At 52.9% G+C, this 19,540-nt stretch overlaps 2 protein-coding genes and 1 pseudogene across 8 annotated transcripts in view; 2 read left to right on the plus strand and 1 right to left on the minus strand.

The window, feature by feature from the left end:
- Window positions 1-4,705, minus strand: part of BICRAL (BICRA like chromatin remodeling complex associated protein) — a 110,965-nt gene extending 106,260 nt beyond the window's left edge. For 2 of the 6 annotated variants that reach the window (XM_089333949.1, XM_070074086.2), the window contains exon 1: window positions 2,852-4,453. The gene's annotated coding sequence lies outside the window, so the exon portion shown is untranslated. Of the gene's footprint in view, window positions 1-2,851; window positions 4,454-4,605 lie in introns of those variants that run through there. The other 4 variants (XM_089333945.1, XM_070074087.2, XM_089333946.1 and 1 more) reach the window with 4 other exon arrangements.
- A 115-nt stretch (window positions 4,706-4,820) lies between these two features.
- TBCC (tubulin folding cofactor C) lies at window positions 4,821-6,122 on the plus strand. Its single transcript, XM_008262923.5, has one exon. It carries the CDS (start codon window positions 4,945-4,947, stop codon window positions 5,989-5,991), a length of 1,047 nt encoding a protein of 348 aa, XP_008261145.2. The 5' UTR covers window positions 4,821-4,944; the 3' UTR covers window positions 5,992-6,122.
- Window positions 6,123-12,714: 6,592 nt separating this feature from the next.
- Window positions 12,715-13,651, plus strand: LOC127493194 (large ribosomal subunit protein eL6 pseudogene; annotated as a pseudogene). Its single transcript, XR_016234605.1, has one exon. The product of XR_016234605.1 is annotated as a large ribosomal subunit protein eL6 pseudogene (transcript).
- The last annotated feature ends 5,889 nt before the right edge of the window (window positions 13,652-19,540 follow it).

Consider the following 19,540-nt stretch of genomic DNA (forward strand, 5'->3'; position numbering starts at 1 on the left):
GGGGTCTCTGAGAAACTGCATAGAACTCCTGAAAGCTTAGTTCCTTTGCAGCGTAACCAAAGCCAATGACTGCTTTGTTTTGCTTAAACACTTTTGCTATTTTATTATTTATTTCCTGGCACACGTAACTACAAATATGAGATTCACTTCATGAAATTAAACGATCCAATCAATACCACAAATATTTAAAATCTGGCAAACACCACATAGGAAAACAACCATCAAAATCTAGACTGTAGGAAACTCTACTGAACAAATTATCCTTTCTTCAACAAAACAATTGAGAAAGGAGGGGACCCACACATTAACAGTGATTTAAGGGTGGGGGGCCGGCGCTGTGGTGCAGCGGATTAAAGCCACAGCCTACAGCAGCGGCATCCCATATGGGCGCCAGTTCGAGTCCCAGCTGCTCCACTTCTGGTCCAGCTCCCTGCTATGGCCTCAGAAAGCAGTAGAAGATGGCCCAAGCACTTGGGCCCCTGCACCAGTGTGGGAGACTTGGAAGAAGCTCCTGGCTTTGGATTAGCTCAGCTCTGGCCGTTGCGGTCATTTGGGGAGTGAACCACCAGATGGAAGACCTCTTTCTCTCTCTCTCTCTCTTGCTCTGTAACTCTGTCTTTCAAATAAATAAAATAAATCTTTTTAAAAAAAGTGATTTAAGGGACACAATGTGGAATTGTTTGGATTCTTTTTCAAATAAAAAGACTTTTTAAAGAAAGAGAACTCGGGGACTAGAGTTGTAGAGCAGTGGGTTAAGCTGCTGCCTGCAAGGCTGGCATCCCATATCAGAGCACTGGTTCGAGTCCTGGCTGCTCCACTTCCAATCCAGCTTCTGCTAATGCACCTAGGAAAGCAGCAGAGGATGGCCCAAGTACTTGGGTCCCTGCCACCCACGTGGAAGACCTGGATGGAGTTCCAGGCTCCTGGCTTTGGCCTGGTCCAGCCCTGGCTGTTGTGGCCTTTTGGAGAGTGAACCAGTGGATGGAAGATCTCTTTCTCTGTTTCTCTTTCTCTTTTACTCCACCTTCAAATAAATAAAGTAACTCTTCAAAAAAGAGAAATCATAGGGCCTGCGCTGTGGTGTAGTAGGCTAAGCCTTAGCCTGTGGCAACGGCATCCCAAATCGGAACTGGTTTGAGTCCTTGCTTCTCAATTGCTGGTCCAGCTCCCTGCCACCTGCATGGGAGACCCAGAAGAAGCTCCTGGCTCCTGGCTTCCAATGGGCCCAGCTCCAGCAGCTGAGGCCATTTGGGGAGTGAATCAGCAGATGGAAGACCTTTCTCTCTGTCTCTCCCTCTCTCTATAACTCTCTCAAATAAATAAGTAAATAGAATCTTTAAGAGAGAGAGAGAGAGAGAAATCTTAGGATAATTAGAGAAATGAGACTGGACATCTGATGATATTAAGAACTTTCTTGTGCCTTTTTTTTTTGTTTTTTTTTTTCCAAAGAGGAGTCATATGTGTCCCCAAATCTAGTTCTTTCTCTAGGTCTTATTTTATAAATTGGGGTGATATACCAGGTGTGATTCATTATGCTATATAACATCATTTACATAATAAATATTTATTATATGATTTTGTATGATCACATAATGACTAATTCTAGGTTACCCTTGATCAACCTTAAGTATAATGACAGTACAGTTAGTATAATGGCTTTTGCAAATGATCAGTGCTAATTTGCAGACTTCTGTCTAAAGGGGTCCTAAGTCGAGAAATTTTGTGATTTTACCAATTGCCATCAAATGAACTGTAAAACTGGGGGAAAAATCAAGAGAGAAGTCCTAGTCTTTTAGAGCTATACATAGAAGCCTTTAGAGACCATCCAATATGAAAGACACACTAGCTGAGATCTGCTGTGAGTAACCCAAGCTGGGGTGGGGGTGGGGGTGGGGGCCAGGGTTTTAGAAGCAGCGAGATCATCAGCAGGTAACTGTAGAAGCTGAATGATGAGTACACGAGTTCTGGCAACACTATTTTACACATGTTGGGAAAGTTCTTTAAAGCTAAAAAAGTGAGTCCAGGGAACAGTATCGTGGTCCACTGGATTAAGCTGTCACCTGGGACTCCAGGTTTGAATCTTGGCTGCTCGACTTCTGATCCAGCTCTCCGCTAATGTGCCTGGGAAAGCAGAAGAGGATGGCCTGAGTGCTTGGGCCTCTGCCACCCACACGGGAGTCCCAGATGGAGCTCCAGGCTCCTGGCTTCATCCTGGCCCAGCCCCGGCCCTTGTGGCCATTTAGGGGGTAGAGCAGCAGATGGAAGATCTCTGCTTCTCTGTTTCTCCCTCTCTCTACAATTCTGACTTTGCAGCAAATCAACCTTTTTTTTTTTTTTTAAGATGTATTTATTTTACTTGAAAGTCAGAGTTAAACAGAGAGAGAGAGGTCTTCCATCCGCTGGTTCACTCCCTAAATGGCCACAACAGCCGGAGCTGCGCCGATCCGAAGCCAGGAGCCAGGAGCTTCTTCCAGGTCTCCCACCTGGGTGAAAGGGCCCAAGCAGTTGGGCCATCCTCTACTGCTTTCCCAGGCCATAGCAGAGAGCTGGATGGGAAGTGGAGCAGCTGAGACCAGAACCAGTGCCCATATGGGATGCTGGCACTGCAGGCGGCGGCTTTACCTGCTACGCCACAGCACCGGCCCCAAATCAATTTTTTTTAAGTCATTCTAACAAACAGAACCATAGTAAGTGTGAAAGTCCGTGGCACCTAAAATTCTATCATTTTCCAAGAAGTGGACAGGAGGGCAGTTGAACGGCGGGACGTGTCCCTCACGGCTGCCCGCTTTTTGCCACAGTTCTGCGGGAGGGGGAATCTCCCTCTTTCCCTTCCATCAGAACAGGCACTTACCTCCGAGGGGCTGCGGTCCATTTCAAGGAAGCACGCTGAATCCACTGCCTTAAATGTCAGAAAGAGCAAGCACATGCAGTCTGGCCACCCAGTAGTTTCGCAGCCTTCCCACTGCTTTTGAACTGGTACCCAGGACTTCCCACAGACCTCAGCCTGCACACTGCCAACTGACCGCCACCCTGACCGCATTGCTGACCCCTGTCCAGTCCCACTCGGGCCTCTTCATCAGTCTCTGAAACTGTCCCCAACACACTGGGCCAACTGGCTGGCCCGTCCACTTTCGACCCTTACTGCTTCCTCCTCTTGAAAGTTGGAACTAGCCAGCTTAAAAAAGACTTCCAAAGTCTACCAGGGCCGACAAAAACCTGCTGATGGGCAGACATGAGGCTCCTGGGAAGTCCAAATGACTTCCAGCTCCACTTTGGATACAGCCAACACAGATTCATCAGGGCTCACTCTGAGAATATCACGCCAGCTGCAACCCCAAGTCCAGTGAACCTCCAGGTACAGGCGCGATGGGGCAGGTTCACAGCTGCGAAACCCAAGAGACGCAGATGAGGGCCTCAACCCTCCCTTCCAGCAAAATGGGTCTTTTCTACTCCTTCTTTGGTTACATCAATCAATAGCTCATAAAACATAGGGCTAGTGCATTGCTCTGCAAGACTTGGACAAGGTAATCGCTCCATTTCATCCTCCTGCTTCAGAACACTCCTCCGGGGGAAATAAACCTGCCTTTCTGGGGAAAACAAAAGCCTCCCCTACCTTGCCCTAGAAACAAAACTAGAGGAAGCGATGATGAGCAAGCGCCCCAAGCCGCACGACGGCCCCGCGCCGGCTCAGCCAGGGGTGCTCTGTCCAGCCCGGAGTGTACGTGTGTTTTGCTTTAAAATTCCTCTAAAATGGAAAGGGAGAAGAGTGGGCGTGTAAGCTGGAGCCCAGGCTCCATTCAGATGGCTCGTGTCCTCCCATCTCACTCTGCATCAAGATGTGGCCACCCCGGCTGAATTTCAAGGGGGCAATTTCTTGGGCAATTAAATATGTCAACTACAGACGCCGGAGGCCGGGGCAGCGGGAGCAAACGTCCCGACGAGCGAGGCTGGCAGGGCGCCCGCCGCCTCGGGCGCCGGCCAGGGACTGCACCGCCCGGCTGCCCACCCGCACCTCCGCTGGGTCCCCAATTCGGGCTAGGCTCGGTCACTTCCGGTGACAAATCCCTCCTCCCACCGCCTCCAGCAATAATGTACCGATTCCCCCGCCGCCTTCCTAAAACCCTGCGGCCCCTCCGGGAGGCGCGGAGCGAGGCACGGGGAGGGGGCGCGGGGTCTCCGCTCCCCCGCCCTGCGGCCGCCGCCCGGGAGCCGCTTCCAGACTCGCCCGGGCCCCACCGAGCGCGGCCGCAGCTCCGAGCACGCTCCCTCCCGGCGCGGTGGCCCGCGGGGGCCCAGGAGCCCCCAGGCCGCGCGAACTGCAGTGGATGCGGGGTGGGCGGAGGGCGAGGGGACTCGGGCGGCGGGAATGAGAAAGAAGACACCAGAGGCATGCAAGCGGCTCCCTAGCCAGCTGCCCCGGCTGCCGCTTCCTCCGGCGCGGGCCGGGCGGTGCAACATCCCCCCCCCCTCCGTCTTCCCCACCACTACCTGTCCCCCCACCCACCACACGCACACAGTCCTCTCCCACCCCAGCGGCGGATCTCCGGTCTGCAAGGGGGTAGCAGGGAGGAGCTGGGGGGAGGGGGAGGCCTGCGAGTTTCTAACCTTGTTCTTATAAACAAACCCACATGTGCAGCTGCCGCTGCTGCAACTCACCCCACAATCCCGGATATAAGGCCTGTCCCTTTAAGAAGAAAAAAAAGCTTCCCCCGCCTGCCTCCCACCCCACCCATCCACAAGGACCTTTGTCTCCCCGCCCGCCCCGCCCGGCGGCCCCGCCCCTCGTCCCCGCCCCCCTTCGGCTCCCTGGAACCAATAGGCGAAGGAAATAAGGCCGGGGGATTGACGCCATCGTGTCCGGCCAATCACAGGGCGCGTTGGTGGGAGGCCTCCCGGAGGGCGCGCCCAGAGGCAGGAAGGCCGGAGAGGAAGCTTGAAGTTAACATGGAGTCTGCTAGTTGCTCCGCCGGCGCCGTGGGCGACGGGGACATGGGGTCCCAGCGGGACCTGAGCTCGGTGCCTGAGCGGCTCCACAGACGCGAGCAAGAGCGGCAGCTGGAGGTGGGAAGGCGGAAGCAAAAGCGGCAGGACCAGGAGGTGGAAGGGGAGAAGAGCGACTTCTTCGCCGCCGCCTTCGCTCGGGAGCGAGCGGCCGTGGAAGAGCTGCTGGAAGGCGGTGAGTCGGTCGAGCGGCTGGAGGAGGCGGCCTCACGGCTGCAGACGCTGCAGAAGCTTCTCAACGACTCGGTTTTGTTCTTAGCCGCCTACGACCTGCGGCAGGGGCAAGAAACCATGGCGCGGCTGCAGGCGGCCCTGGCCGAGCGGCGCCAGGAGCTGCAGCCCAAGAAGCGTTTCGCTTTCCGGACCCGGAGGAAGGAGGATGGCGGTGCTGCTGCCGCCGCCGCCGCCGCCGCCACGACAGACGCGGCCCCTGCAGCCCCGGCGGCGTCCCCGCGGCCGCTGGCGGAGGAGGGGCCAGGCCTCGGCTCCAGCTGGGTCTGCGGCTTCTCCCACCTGGAATCGCAAGTCTTGGAGAAGAGAGCCGAGGAGCTGCACCAGCGCGACGTCGTTTTGACCGAGCTGAACCACTGCACGGTCAGACTGTACGGCAATCCCAACACGCTGCGGCTGACCAAGGCCCGCGGCTGCACGGTGCTCTGCGGCCCCGTGTCCACCTCGGTGTTCCTGGAGGACTGCAGCGACTGCCTGCTGGCCGTGGCCTGCCAGCAGCTGCGCGTCCACACCACGACGGACACCCGCGTCTTCCTGCATGTGACCAGCAGGGCCATCGTGGAGTACTGCCACGGGATCCAGTTCGCCCCGTACACCTGGAGCTACGCGGGCATCGACGCGGACTTCGAGAGTTCTGGGCTGGACCGGAACAGAAATCACTGGAATGACGTTGACGATTTTAACTGGCTGGCCCGGGATGTGGCCTCCCCAAACTGGAGTATCCTTCCCGAAGGGGAGCGAAAAGTCCAGTGGGACTGAGCAGTCACCAAGCACTTCCTCCTGGGGCCCGCAGGGCTCAGCTGCCGCTGTCATCTATTTGCGGTGTTTAAGGGTTGAGGCTGTGACAGGCTCCGACGTGGCCATCCCCATTAAATTCTTGACAGAGCCAACACCGAACAGCGTGTTTTTTTCTGTTTTGGTGCCATCTGGGACCATGGCAGATCGAAGCAGTGAGAGAGGAGAGAGTGGTTGGGTTGACTTCAGTGGTGGGTGGTATGTAGCTACACAGTGCTTGAGGCAGTGGGCCTCCAGTGGATGTTTGTTTCACGTAGGCGTCGGGGAGGGTTCTGGTGGGACCCGGTCCATGCGGCCCTGTGGTATCAGCACCACGCAGGAGTGTTTTGAATGGGAGATTTGACTTGGGGATTTTCCAGCAGCGCGGTATAGGACTCCTGTCTAATCTTGAGCTGTGTATTAGCGTGGACATCTGGAATCCAGCTACTCAATGACTTCTTTGCATGGAGCACGGATTCTGAATCTTACCAACAGTGATGCCAAAGTAATTGTTACAGCCACCAAGCTTTTTTTTACACTTAAAATAAATACACTGTCCTGGAGGCTTTATCTGTATAACTTAGACCCCCAAAACCTTAAAAGGTGGTGCTGTCAAAACCATGTTTTTTTCTTCTGTGTGGTGTGTTTTTTTTTTTTTTTTTTTTTTTTTTTTTGACAGGCAGAGTGGACAGGGAGAGAGAGAGAGACAGAGAGAAAGGGCTTCCTTTTGCCGTTGGTTCACCCTCCCATGGCCGCCGCGGCCGGCGCACCGCGCTGATCCAATGGCAGGAGCCAGGTACTCATCCTGGTCTCCCATGGGGTGCAGGGCCCAAGCACTTGGGCCATCCTCCACTGCACTCCCTGGCCACAGCAGAGAGCTGGCCTGGAAGAGGGGCAACCGGGACTAGAACCCTGTGTGCCGGTGCCGCATGGCGGAGGATTAGCCTAGTGAGCCGTGGCGCTGGCTTTTCTGTTTTTAAGATTTATTTGAAAGAGTTAGAGATCTTCCATCTGCTGGTTCACTCCCCAGGTGGTCGCAATGGCAGGGGCTGGGCCAGGCTGAAGCCAGGAGCCTGGCACTCCATGTGGGTGTCCCACTGGGCCATCTTGCCCGCTGCTTTCCCCGGGGCACTTCAGCAGGGGGCTGGATGGGAGGTGGGAGTAGCTGGGATGCTGGCAGCTGTCACAGGTGGTGGACCCAAGGATCACTTTTCAAGTTAGGACACAGGTGAGTAACTTGCCGGAGGCCACACAGCTCACGTGCTGGCTGTGATAGGAAGGAAAAGAGCTTCCACGACGGGGAAGGCAAATTGCTTTTCTTAAGTTCACAGGCATAATTATGCTGCCAGTTATCCCGTAGAAAAAGAAACTTGAGGCAAACATGCAGCTGTGTTTCTTCCACTCCTGCTGCTGTCATCTCTACTGTCACAAATCGATTTTCCTAAAAGAAAGGTGGGAGATACTTTTTTAGAAAAGTTTTTTGAGGCCGACGCCGTGGCTCACTAGGCTAATCCTCTGCCTAGCGACGCCGGCACACCGGGTTCTAGTCCCGGTCGGGGCGCCGGATTCTGTCCCGGTTGCCCCTCTTCCAGGCCAGCTCTCTGCTGTGGCCCGGGAGTGCAGTGGAGGATGGCCCAAGTGCTTGGGCCCTGCACCCCATGGGAGACCAGGAAAAGCACCTGGCTCCTGGCTCCTGCCATCGGATCAGCGCAGTGCGCCGGCCGCAGCAGCCATTGGAGGATGAACCAACGATAAAGGAAGACCTTTCTCTCTGTCTCTCTCTCTCTCACTGTCCACTCTGCCTGTCAAAACAAAACAAACAAAAAAAGTTTTTTGAGTCTCAGTTTTGTAGCTGTAGACGTGCTTTCTCCTTACAAGTGTGACGCTCCATGGCATACCTTGAATATTTACGTGTGTTATCTGGTACTGTTTTATTCTCAGGATTCCAGGTGGTTTCTAGGATGTAAAATGAAACCAGATGACAAGGGTAGAGTCGCACATTGGAGGCAGAAGTTAGGTCAAGCTCTCTTCCTTAGCAGAAAGTGAATCCACATTCCTCCCTCTTTTTTTAATGACGTATTTTTATTTGAAAGCCAGAGAGAGAGCAAGCCCTTCCATCTACTGATTCCCTCCCCAAATGGCTGCAAAGGCGAGGGCTGGGCCAGGCTGAAGCCAGGAGCCTAGAACTCCATGGGGTCTCCCACGATGTGGCAGGGGCCCAAGCACGTGGACCGTCCTCCCCTGCCTTCCCAGGAGATTACTGGGGTCCAGATTGAAAGTGGGGCAGCTGGGACTCGAACCGGTGCTCATAAGGGATGCTGGTGTTGCAGGTGGCGGCCTAACGCACTGCTCTACAACCCCAGCTACTACCTATCTTGAAAAAGGATCATCACCGTTTTCCAATTTGCAACATCTACGAAGAGGAAAAGTCAGTTGCTGAGAAGAAATCCTGAGAATGAAGAGACTAATGTACCGGCACCGCCATAGCTCACTAGGCCAATCCTCCGCCTGCGGTGCCGGCACACCAGGTTCTAGTCCTGGTCGGGGCGCCGGATTCTGTCCCGGTTGCCCCTCTTCCAGGCCAGCTCTGCTGTGGCCAGGGAGTGCAGTGGAGGATGGCCCAAGTGCTTGGACCCTGCACCCCATGGGAGACCAGGAGAAGCACCTCGCTCCTGGCTTCGGATTGGTGTGGTGCACCGGCAGACCGTAGCGGCCACTGGGGCGTGAACCGACGGCAAAGGAAGACCTTTCTCTCTCTCTCTCTCTCACTGTCCACTCTGCCTGTCAAAAAAAAAAAAAAAAAAACACAAACACTAACGCGATTCTCAGACGTAATCTGCACATGAGCAGCTGTGACCAGTGTCCTCATGGTTTGCAGTTCATATTTGTGAACTGAGTTTAACTTACTCTTTTTAAGTTTTAGGAATTTGAAAGAGGGAGAACAGAAAATGGAGTGATCCTCCATCCACTGGTTGCCTAAATGCACAGAACAGCCAGGGCTGTGCCAAGCCAACTCTGGGAGCTGGGAACTCCATCCAGGTCCCCCACATGGGTGGCAGGAGCCCAAATACTTTAGGCCATCCTCTGCCTCTTCCCTGGGTATGCATTAGCAGTGGGAAGTGGAGGCAGGACTTATCCCAGGCCTCTGAGCAGTGGCTTAACTCGCCCACATCAGCCGCTCCTCTGGGCTGATCATTTTTGTAGGAGAGTTAACACAATTCCTTAGATCTTTTGCAAACCTGAGGTTTGCAGTAGCGAATACAGTCATCATCGTGACAGCTTGAACCCTAACCGACGCCAGCTCCTCTCGGCTGAGCTTTAGGTGCTGCCCGGCAAGCCCATTGCACCTCTGGAATGCTTGCTCCACGTTCTTCACGCCACCCACTCCAGACCTTTCCCCCTTGACGGAAGCTTATGATGTTCTGTCCAAATTCTGCCAGCCTCACTCAACAAAAGCCATTCAACTAGCACACCCTTAACCCCCCCATATTTGGATAATTGGGGCCAGTGTTGTGGCACTGTGGGTGGAGCCACTGCATGCAATGCCAGCATCCTCTATGGGCACAGGCTCATGTCTCAGCTGCTCCACCTCCAATCCAGCTCTCTGCCAATGGGCTGGGAAAAGCAGCAGAGGGTGACCCAACTTCTTGGGCCCCTGCACCCACATGGGAGACCCAGAAGAAAGTCCTGGCTCCTGGCTTCAGGCTGGTCCAACCCTCGCCATTGCAGCCATCTGGAGAATGAACTGGTGAATGGGAGATCCTCCTTTCTCTCCCTCTGTCAATCAACTCTTTAAAAAATATTTGGAAAAATTAAAAAAGTTCCATTCTTGCTCCTTTCGAGAGCTGTTTCCTCTTCCACAAAACTCCCTCTTGACTTGTGCTCATGCCACACACATTTTTTTAAATAAAGATTTATTTACTTGAAAGAGTTACACAGAGGAGAGGCAGAGAGAGAGCGGGGTCTTCCCTCCGCTGGTTCACTCCCTAATTGGCCACAATGGCTGGAGCTGCGCTGATCTGAAGCCAGGAGCCAGGAGCTTCTTCTGGGTCTCCCACGCAGGTGCATGGGTCCAAGGACTTGGGCCATCTTCCACTGCTTTCCCAGGCCATAGCAGAGAGCTGGATTGGAAGTGGAGCAGCCGGGTCTTGAACTGGCTCCCACATGGGATGCTGGCGCTTCAGGCCAGGGCATTAACCTGCTGTGCCACAGCGCTGACCCCGTGGCACACATTTTCAACATTTCGGGATCATTTCTATCGACCCCAAGCCAGAGTTTGAACTGTGTAGATGAAATCTCTACCCCAAACCAACTCAGATCTGCAGCAGCCACAGAAGGAAGCAGGTACTGTTAAAAGGCCTGCCTTCCCTCATGTCATATGTTGACCTCGCCCTGCACCGCAGAAACTCTAAGACCGTTTGCTTTCGGCTCTTCTGGCTGCTATCATAGTTGCATGGACTGTGCTGCCTCAGGGCAGCGGATTTATTTCCCACTGTTCTGGAGGCTGTGAAGTCCAAAGTCAAATCCAAACACAGATTTCAGTTCCAGGTGAGGGCCTGCTTCTGGCTCATAAGCTACAGTGTTCTCCCTGTGTCGTTGATGTGAGGAATGGGATGAGTCTTTTGTTTTTAAAGATTTTAATATATTTATTTGAAAGGGTTACAGAGAGGCAGAGAGAGAGAGAGGTCTTCATCTGCTGGTTGACTCCCCAAATGGCCACAATGGCCAGAGCTGGGCTGATCTGAAGTCAGGAGCCAGGAGCTGCTTCCAGGTCTCCCACACCTAAGCACCTGGGCCATCTTCTACTGCTTTCCCAGGCTATGGCAGAGAGCTGGATCAGAAGTGGAGCAGCCAGGACTTGAACTGGTGCCCATATGGGATAGCAGGTGGCAGCTTTACCCGCTAGGCCACAGTGTGGGCCCCGTGAGTCTTGTATATGGGCACTCCTCCGGTTCACGGGTTCTCTGTGCTCACAACCAGTTGTCTACCAGAGGCCCACCTCGCAGCCCCAGCATGTTGTGTGGGAGGGACACAAATATTCAGGCTAGAGTGCTGATCACGAGAGTGCAAGGTCATTTATTCAGCCGGTAACCAAGCTGAGCATTCTCTTCAGAGATCCAAATACTTAATTTTTAAAGTTATTTTCATTTACTTGAAAGGTAGAGTGACAGAGTGGGAAAGAGAATGAGAGAGAAATTTTCCATTCACTTGTTCACTTCCCAAATGCCTCCCCGAGCCAGGACTGGGCCAAGGCAGCCAGGAGCCTGGGGCTCCATCTGGATCCACCACCCAAGTGACAGGGGATCCAGGATGCATTAGCAGGAGGCTGCATCGGAAGCAGCCAGGACTCGAACCAGCACTCCCATATGAGATGCAGTTATCCCACATGGCAGCTTAGCCCACTGCCCCTCAGATCCTTTTTTCAAGACTTTCTGTTTTAGGGGTGGGCGTGTAGGTAGGATGGCAAGTACCGTGGGAAGAATTACTATGTTCCTAAAGTTGCATCTATGAAATGCATGCGAATAAATAATTTTTTTTAATTTGAGTACATCTTGGTTGTGCTTATCTCACCGAGAAAATTACATGTAGGGGCTGGCGCTGTGGCTCAGTAGGTTAATCCTCCACCTGCAGCGCCGGCATCCCATATGGGCAGCAGTTCTAGTCCCGGCTGCTCCTCTTCCGATCCAGCTCTCTGCTCCGGCCTGAGAAAGCAGCAGCAGATGGCCCAAGCACTTGGGCCCGCGCACCAGGTGGGAGACCCGGAAGAAGCTGCTGGCTCCTGGCTTCAGATCGGCGCAGCTCCGGCTGTGGCAGTCATTTGGGAAGAGAACCAGCAGATGGAAGACCTCTCTCTCTCTCCTTCTCACCGTCTATAACTCTACCTCTCAAGTAAATAAATGAAAAATCTTTTTTTTTTTTTTGACAGGCAGAGTGAACAGTGAGAGAGAGAGACAGAGAGAAAGGTCTTCCTTTGCTGTTGGTTCACCCTCCAATGGCCGCCGCGGCCGGCGCGCTGTGGCCGGCGCACCGCGCTGATCCGATGGCAGGAGCCAGGTGCTTCTCCTGGTCTCCCATGGGGTGCAGGGCCCAAGCACCTGGGCCATCCTCCACTGCACTCCCGGGCCACAGCAGAGAGCTGGCCTGGAAGAGGGGCAACCAGGACAGAATCCGGCGCCCCGACTGGGACTAGAACCCGGTGTGCCGGCGCCGCAAGGCGGAGGATTAGCCTAGTGAGCCGAGGCGCCGGCCTAAATAAAAAATCTTAAAAAAAATTACACATAAGCCAATTTTTCAAACTGACATCATATAGAGATTTGGTTATGACAGTGTAATTGTTTTTATAAACATAGGTAGTTCATATACAAAGGTAGAAACAGATTGGAAAACAGTGAAATTCCCTCCCTCCTTGGTCCCCTACCCTTCAGATCTCTGGGGAGCGCTCACTCTGCCCCTTTTAGCCTCTGCATTTATAAACGCGTGTGCTGCATCTATTCCCCGCGCCTGCAGACACTTGCTGCGTATCCTGTCCCGCGTGTTGCCTTTGTCAGTGGCGCTGTGCGTGGGGACCTCCCTGTGTGTGTATACAGAATCACTGAGCCTGTTCACCTGCCACTTAGTGTTCTGGTCCATCTAACCAGTCTCCAACTGATGGGCATTAAGGTTGCTGTCAATCTTTTTTTTTTTTTTTTTTTAAGATTTATTTACTGCTTAGTTCTCTTTCCCGTCTTGCAAGATGGCGGGTGAAAAAGCTCCCGCTGCAAAGCCGGACGCTACCAAGAAATCTCCAGCCAAGAAAGCCGATCATGCCCGCGGCAAGGCGAAGAAGAAGACCCTCGCGGAGAAGAAGCCCAAGAAGGGGAAGCCCCACTGCAGCTGAAACCCCGTCCTGGTGAGAGGGATTGGCAGATACTCCCGCTCCGCCATGTACTCCAGGAAGGCCCTGTACAAGAGGAAGTACGCGGCTCCCAAGTCCAGGATTGAAAGGAAGAAGAAGAGGGAGAAGGTGCTGGCTACCGTCACGAAACCAGTTGGTGGTGACAAGAATGGTGGCACCAGGGTGGTCAAGCTTCGCAAAATGCCGCGGTACTATCCCACCGAAGATGTCCCTCGGAAGCTGTTGAGCCACGGCAAAAAGCCCTTCAGTCAGCACGTGAGGAAGCTGCGGGCCAGCATCACCCCTGGGACCATCCTCATCATCCTCACGGGGCGCCACAGGGGCAAGAGGGTGGTTTTCCTGAAGCAGTTGAGCAGTGGTTTGCTGCTTGTGACTGGGCCTCTTTCCCTGAATCGGGTTCCCCTGCGTAGAACACACCAGAAATTTGTCATCGCCACCTCCACAAAAATTGACATCAGCGGTGTGAAAATCCCGAAGCATCTCACCGATGCTTATTTCAAGAAGAAGAAGCTGCGGAAGCCCAGACACCAGGAAGGCGAGATCTTCGACACCGAGAAGGAGAAATACGAGATAACAGAGCAGCGCAAGGTTGATCAGAAAGCTGTGGATTCGCAAATACTGCCGAAGATCAAGGCTGTGCCGCAGCTCCAGGGATACCTGCGGTCTGTCTTTGCTCTAACGAACGGAGTTTACCCTCACAAACTGGTGTTCTGATTTCGGAGGGGAAGCTCATTAAATAACGAACAACAACAACAACAACAACAACAAAAGATTTATTTACTTATTTGAAAGAGTTAGAGGGAGACACACACACACACACAGATCTTCCATATGCTGGTTCACTCCCGAGATGGCTGCGACAGCGTGGGCTGGGCCAGCCTGAAGCCAGGCGCCAGGAGCTTCCTCCAGGTCTCCCACAGGAGTGGCAGTGGCCCAAACACTTGGACCATCTTTTGCTGCTTTTCCCAGGCTGTTAGCAGGGAGCTGGATCAGAAGTGGAGCAGCCAGGACGGGAACCGGTGCCCATATGGGAAGCGGCATCACAGGCAGCGACTTCACCTGCCACACCACAGCGCCTGGTTCTGTTTTCAATTTTAACTGTAAAAAAAAAAAAAAAAAAAAAAAGGAAAAAAAAAAAAAGAAAGAAAGAAAGAAAGAGAGAGAGAGGCTACAGTGAATATCCTTGTGCACAAATTATTTAGTATGCATGTGATTATGTCCAAGGGCTAAGTACCTAGGTATGAAATGATGGGGTGGGTGGGTTGTGAACTCTTACAGTATTGAAAGAGTGTCACATCGGCCAACAGAAGTTCATCCGTCTATACCCACACTCACCCTGTCTGAGGGTGCTGCTTCTCCGTGTCCTTGTCCACACAGTGTGCTAGTAGAATACAGGAGGTTTGCCAATCTGATAGCTGCAAAACATTATCTTTCTGTCTCAGTAATTAGTGTCTCCTAACTTCCTGTCTCCAGCCTCTAAGCCATTCTGCATGTGGCTACGAGATACTTCCCTTCAAGGATGTCCCTCTCGGCCTGACACCCCAGTTTCCCATCCTCTGGTGGACTTCCTGGCCCCGAAGCCCCCTCTCCCCCCATCTGTCCTCAGCCAGTCTCATCTGAAGCCCATTAGTCAAACACGCCGCATCAACCCTGCAGGAAGCAGCTGCCACATTCAAAGTGGATCATTTGAGAAGAGCTTAGGGCAGAGCTATTTACACAGCTGTGGGCAGGGTTTAGGAAAAGCAGTAAGAGAAGGTGCAGTACCTGCCCTCATCCCTAGAGCTGAAGGGACAGAACTGTCCCTGATCTCTCTCTCCCTCTCCCCCCGCCTTTACCCTCCCCGCAACACACACACACACGCACACACTCGTGTTGCAGCTTCTAGTGGCAGGACGCTGTCAGTCCATCCTGGCTTGGCAGAGAACAGCCGGGGGGATTAAAGAATGCCGCTGTCTTCCATCCGTGCCTTCCAGTGGCTGAACCCAGCCGGAAACGTCAGGACAAGGAAGCTGTGGGTGCAGTCCATGTGCGTCAGCTGCCAGGACACAGGGCAGGGTGGAGGAGGTTGCAGAATGGGTCTGGCTGAGCCGATGGGAGACATTCAATGCAAACACCCTCTGCCGTGCTCCCTGGCCTCTGCAAGCAGGAACCACACAGATTGGGTCCACATGCATTTGCCAAAATGTTATGCTTGACAGATGTCACCCCTTCTGGGAAGTCTTCTGGGATTTCCTCCAGTCTCTGAAAATGAAGCATGATTTTTTTTTTAAAACAATAACAGCAAGAAAGAAAAATGAATGGACTAATCTCTGGGGTCAAGTTGTTGCAATCTCTGGTAGGCAAAATTTTTTGAGGGAAAGAATAGGATGTGAAGGGCATGTGCCGGTGCAGTCAACATTCACACGATGGCAAAACTTCAGAATGCATGGCAGTGTGATCAGACAGAATCCAGGACGCCTCCAAGGCAGGCAATGATTTCAGCAAAGTCATTGTTGCTTTGGAAATGTTTAAGAAAAAATAAGCTGGGCAGGCGCTGCGGCTCACTAGGCTAATCCTCCGCCTGTGGCGCCGGCACACCGGGTTCTAGTCCTGGTTGGGGCACTGGATTCTGTCCCGGTTGTCCCTCTTCCAGTCCAGCTCTCTGCTGTGGCCCGGGAGTGCAGTGGAGGATGGCCCAAGTGCTTGGGCCCTGCACCCGCACTGGAGACCAGGAGGAAGCACCTGGCTCCTGGCTTCGGATCGATGCAGCGCGCCAGCCGTAGCGACCATTTTGGGGGTGAACCAATGGAAGGAAGACCTTTCTCTGTCTCTCTCTCTCTCACTGTCCACTCTGCCTGTCAAAAAAAAAAAAAAAAAAAAAAAAAAAAAGAAAGAAAGAAGGAAATCTGGGGGAGGGGCGCCCCGCACATCTCAGCTGTAATGGAAATTTCCAAGACACAGGACTGGGGAATGGCGCTGTGGCACAGTGGGTTAAGCAGTGGCCTGTAAAGCTGGTTCGAGTCCCTGCTGCTCCACTCTGATCCAGCTCCCACTATTGCACCTGGGATAGCAGCAGAACGTGGCCCAAGTACTTGGGTGCCAGCCACCCATGTGGGAGACCAGGACAGAGTTCCAGGCTCCTGACTTCCACCTGCACCCCCCCACCCTGTTGCAGCCATGTGGGGAGTCTCTTTTCAGTCTTCTCTCTCTCTGCCTTTCTCTGCCTTTCAAATAAATAAGTAAATCTGAGAGATTAAAAAAAAAAAAGGACTGGAATGTTGAATGACTTCCAAAGTTCTTGAGTGATGGAAATACTTACAGACATTTCCCAAGAACATTAAATTGAAAAATAAAATTTTTTTCGGGGCCAGCGCTGTGGCATAGTGGGCTAAGCCTCCGCCTGCAGTGCTGGCATCCCATATGGTCACCAGTTCGAGTCCCGGCTGCTCCACTTCCAGTCTGGCTCCCTGCTGTGGCCTGGGAAAGCAGCAGCAGAATGCCCAAGTCCTTGGGCTCCTGTACCCCCGTGGGAGACCCGGAAGAAGCTCCTGGCTCCTGGTTTCTTGTTGGCCCAGCTCTGGCCGTTGTGGCTCTCTGGGGAGTAAACCAGCAGATGGAAGACCTCTCTCTGTCTCTCCCTGTCTGTAACTTTGACTTTCAAATAAATAAATAAATAAATAAACCTTTTTTAAAAAATAAAAAACCAAGTCTTAAATCTATTTGAGAGGCAGAGGGCTGGAGAGGAAGAAAGTACAGAGCTTGCTCCTGTCTGCTGGCTCATTCCATGAACGTCCGAAACAGTCTAACAGTCTGCCCAGGCTGGAACCAGGAGCCAAGGGTACCATCTGGGTCTCCTGCCTGGATGGCGGGGACTCAACGACTTGAGCCGTCACCACTGCTTCCCAGGTCTGCATTAACAGGAAGCTGCAATCAGGAGCAGAGCTCGGACTTGAGCCCGGGCACTTTGATACAGGATATGGGCATCTCAAGCTAGACCGAATACCAGCCCCAAAACTGATTTTTTTTTAAAGGCTAATGAAACAAACATCTTCAGCTAGTTTGATCAACAGAAAAACAGCAGGGGCTGGCGTTGTGGCACGGTGGGTTAAGCTGCTGCCTGTGACATCAGCATCCTATATGAGCACCAGTTTGAGTCCCTGATGCTCTGTTCTTTTTTTTTTTTTTAATAAAGATTTATTTATATATTTGACAGGCAGAGTTACAGACAGGGAGAGGGAGAGACAGAGAGGTCTTCCATCTGCTGGTTCACTCCCCAGATGGCCACAACTGCCGGACCTGAGCCAATCTGAAGGCAGGAGCCAGGAGCTTCGTCCACGTCTCCCATGTGGGTGCAGGGGCCCAAGCACTTGCACCATCTTCCACTGCTTTCCCAGAAACATTAGCAGGGAGCTGGATCAGAAGTGGAGCAGCTGGAACCTGTGTCCACATGGGAGGCTGGTGCAGCCGGCGGCCATACCCGCCGGCCCCAGGAATCTACAGCAGCCGAGGGATCGCCCTTGATCCTGGCACCCATTCCGTTCTCTCACAGATTCACAGCCCCTAGGTCACATCCATCGGCCCAGAGCGGGAGGCAGCCGCTCATCCTCCCGAAGATTCACCACCCCGTCCTCCGGAGCCCGCTTTCCTTTACTTTCATAACCACATCCCGCCTCGTTTCCCCTTAGAAAGGCTTGTCCAGGCCCCGTCCCAGGTGTTTGTCGTTTTCCTTTTCACGTGTTTGTCGTTTTCCTTTTACACGCAGGGTAATCAACCGATGTCAAAGCCCCCTTTTCCATTCACTGAGGGTCATTCTGTGTGTGGCCACCAGGCGGCGCCCACAGCCAGCAGACGGCCCAGCTCGGCCCCTCCTGGCACACCCAGACCCAGGGCCATTTGAGGGGAAGGCTCTGAGGCGCTAATAGGGTTATCTTTGTAGAACTATTTTTAGGTTTCTTGCTGGTTCTCCGTCAAGTCTTCCTCTCCTCCCGGTTACTTTTCTCCTGTTCACCTGTGTGCTCCCAACAGGGTCTCTGGGACAGCATCAGTCATCCACATTCCGTTTCCTGCAGGGCTATGGTCCTTGGATTATTTTGAAAAGTTATGAGTTTAGTCTTCCTCTCTTTTTAAAATGTATTTATTTATTTTAAAGGAAGAGTGACAGCTGGCAACGCGGCTCACTAGGCTAATCCTCCGCCTGCGGCGCTGGCACCCCGGGTTCTAGTCCCGGTTGGGGCGCCGGATTCTGTCCCGGTTGCTCCTCTTCCAGTCCAGCTCTCTGCTGTGGCCCGGGAGTGCAGTGGAGGTTGGCCCAAGTGCTTGGGCCCTGCACCCGCACTGGAGACCAGGAGGAAGCACCTGGCTCCTGGCTTCGGATGGGCGCAGCGTGCCGGCTGTAGCAGCCATTTTGGGGGTGAACCAATGAACCAATGAAAGGAAGACCTTTCTCTCTGTCTCTCGCTCTCACTGTCTAATTCTGCCTGTCAAAAAAAAAAAAAAAAAAAAAAAAAAAAAAAAAAAAAAAGAAGAAGAAGAAGAGTGACGGAGAGAGAGAAAGAGAGAGAGAGAGAGAGAGAGAGAGAGAATCTTCCATCCTCTTTCACTCCCCAAATGCTATCAACAGCCAGGGCTGGGCCAGGTTGAAGCCAGAGCCTGGGACTCCATCCCACATGAGTGGCAGGAACTCAAGGACTTGGGCCATCATCCATCGTTCCCCAGGCGCATTAGCAGGGAGCTGATCAGGAGTGGAGTAGCCAGGAATCGGAGCAGACACTCTGACAGGCGGTGTAGGCATCCCAAGCAGCGGCTTAACCCACTGAGCCACAGTGCCAGCCCCCACATCGTAAATTTTTTAAAAAAGATTTATTTGGAAAGGAGATAGAGATAGATAGATAGATCGATCAATCTTTCATTCACTGGTTCACTCCCCAAATGGCTGCAACACCCCAGGCTGGGCCAGGCCAAAGCCAGGAACCAGGAGCTTCTTCCGGATCTCCCACATGGGTGCAGGGGCCCAAGCACTTGGGCCAACCTCAGCTACTTTCCCAGGCATAGCAGAGAGCTGGATTGGAAGTGGAGCCACAGTGGTGGCCCTGCATTATAAATTTTAACACATGGAGTAGGCAGTTAAATCACTGCCTGCATCACATCTTGGAGTCCCTGGGTCTGAGTCCCGGCTGCTCCAGTTCCTATGCAGCTCCCTGGTGATGCACCTGGGAAGTCAGTGGCAGGTGGCCCCGGTTCTTGGGCCCTTGCCCCCAACATGGGGAACCCTGATGGAATTCCTAATGGAATTCCAGCCACCTGAGGAGTGAAGCAGCAGATGGAAGATTAGTCTCTCTCTCCCTCCTTCTCCCCCTCCCTGCCTTTCAAATCAATCAATCAATCAATCAATCTTTTTTAAAAATTACATTCTATAGAGAATAAACAACCCTACTAAAGAATGGGAAAATGTGCTGAGCAGAGAATTCGCCAAAGAAGAGTAACATATTGGGTAGAAAAATTGAATTAAAAGATCAGTTTATTTTGGTGCAAAAAAAAAAAAAAAATTTGAGGTTACTGGTGCTGTGGCCTAGCGGGTGGTGGTGCCAGCATCCCATATGGGAGCCAGTTCCAATCCTGGCTGCTGCATTTCCCATCTAGATTCCTGCTAATGGCCTGCAA

The sequence above is a fragment of the Oryctolagus cuniculus genome, chromosome 5 (genome assembly GCF_051225735.1).
Source record: "Oryctolagus cuniculus isolate XC-2025 breed Fujian yellow rabbit chromosome 5, ASM5122573v1, whole genome shotgun sequence".
Taxonomy (NCBI): Eukaryota; Metazoa; Chordata; class Mammalia; order Lagomorpha; family Leporidae; genus Oryctolagus; species Oryctolagus cuniculus.

Coding starts and splice junctions, on each gene's coding strand:
- TBCC (XM_008262923.5), top strand. CDS start 4,945: ATGGAGTCTGCTAGTTGCTCCGCCGGCGCCGTGGGCGACGGGGACATG.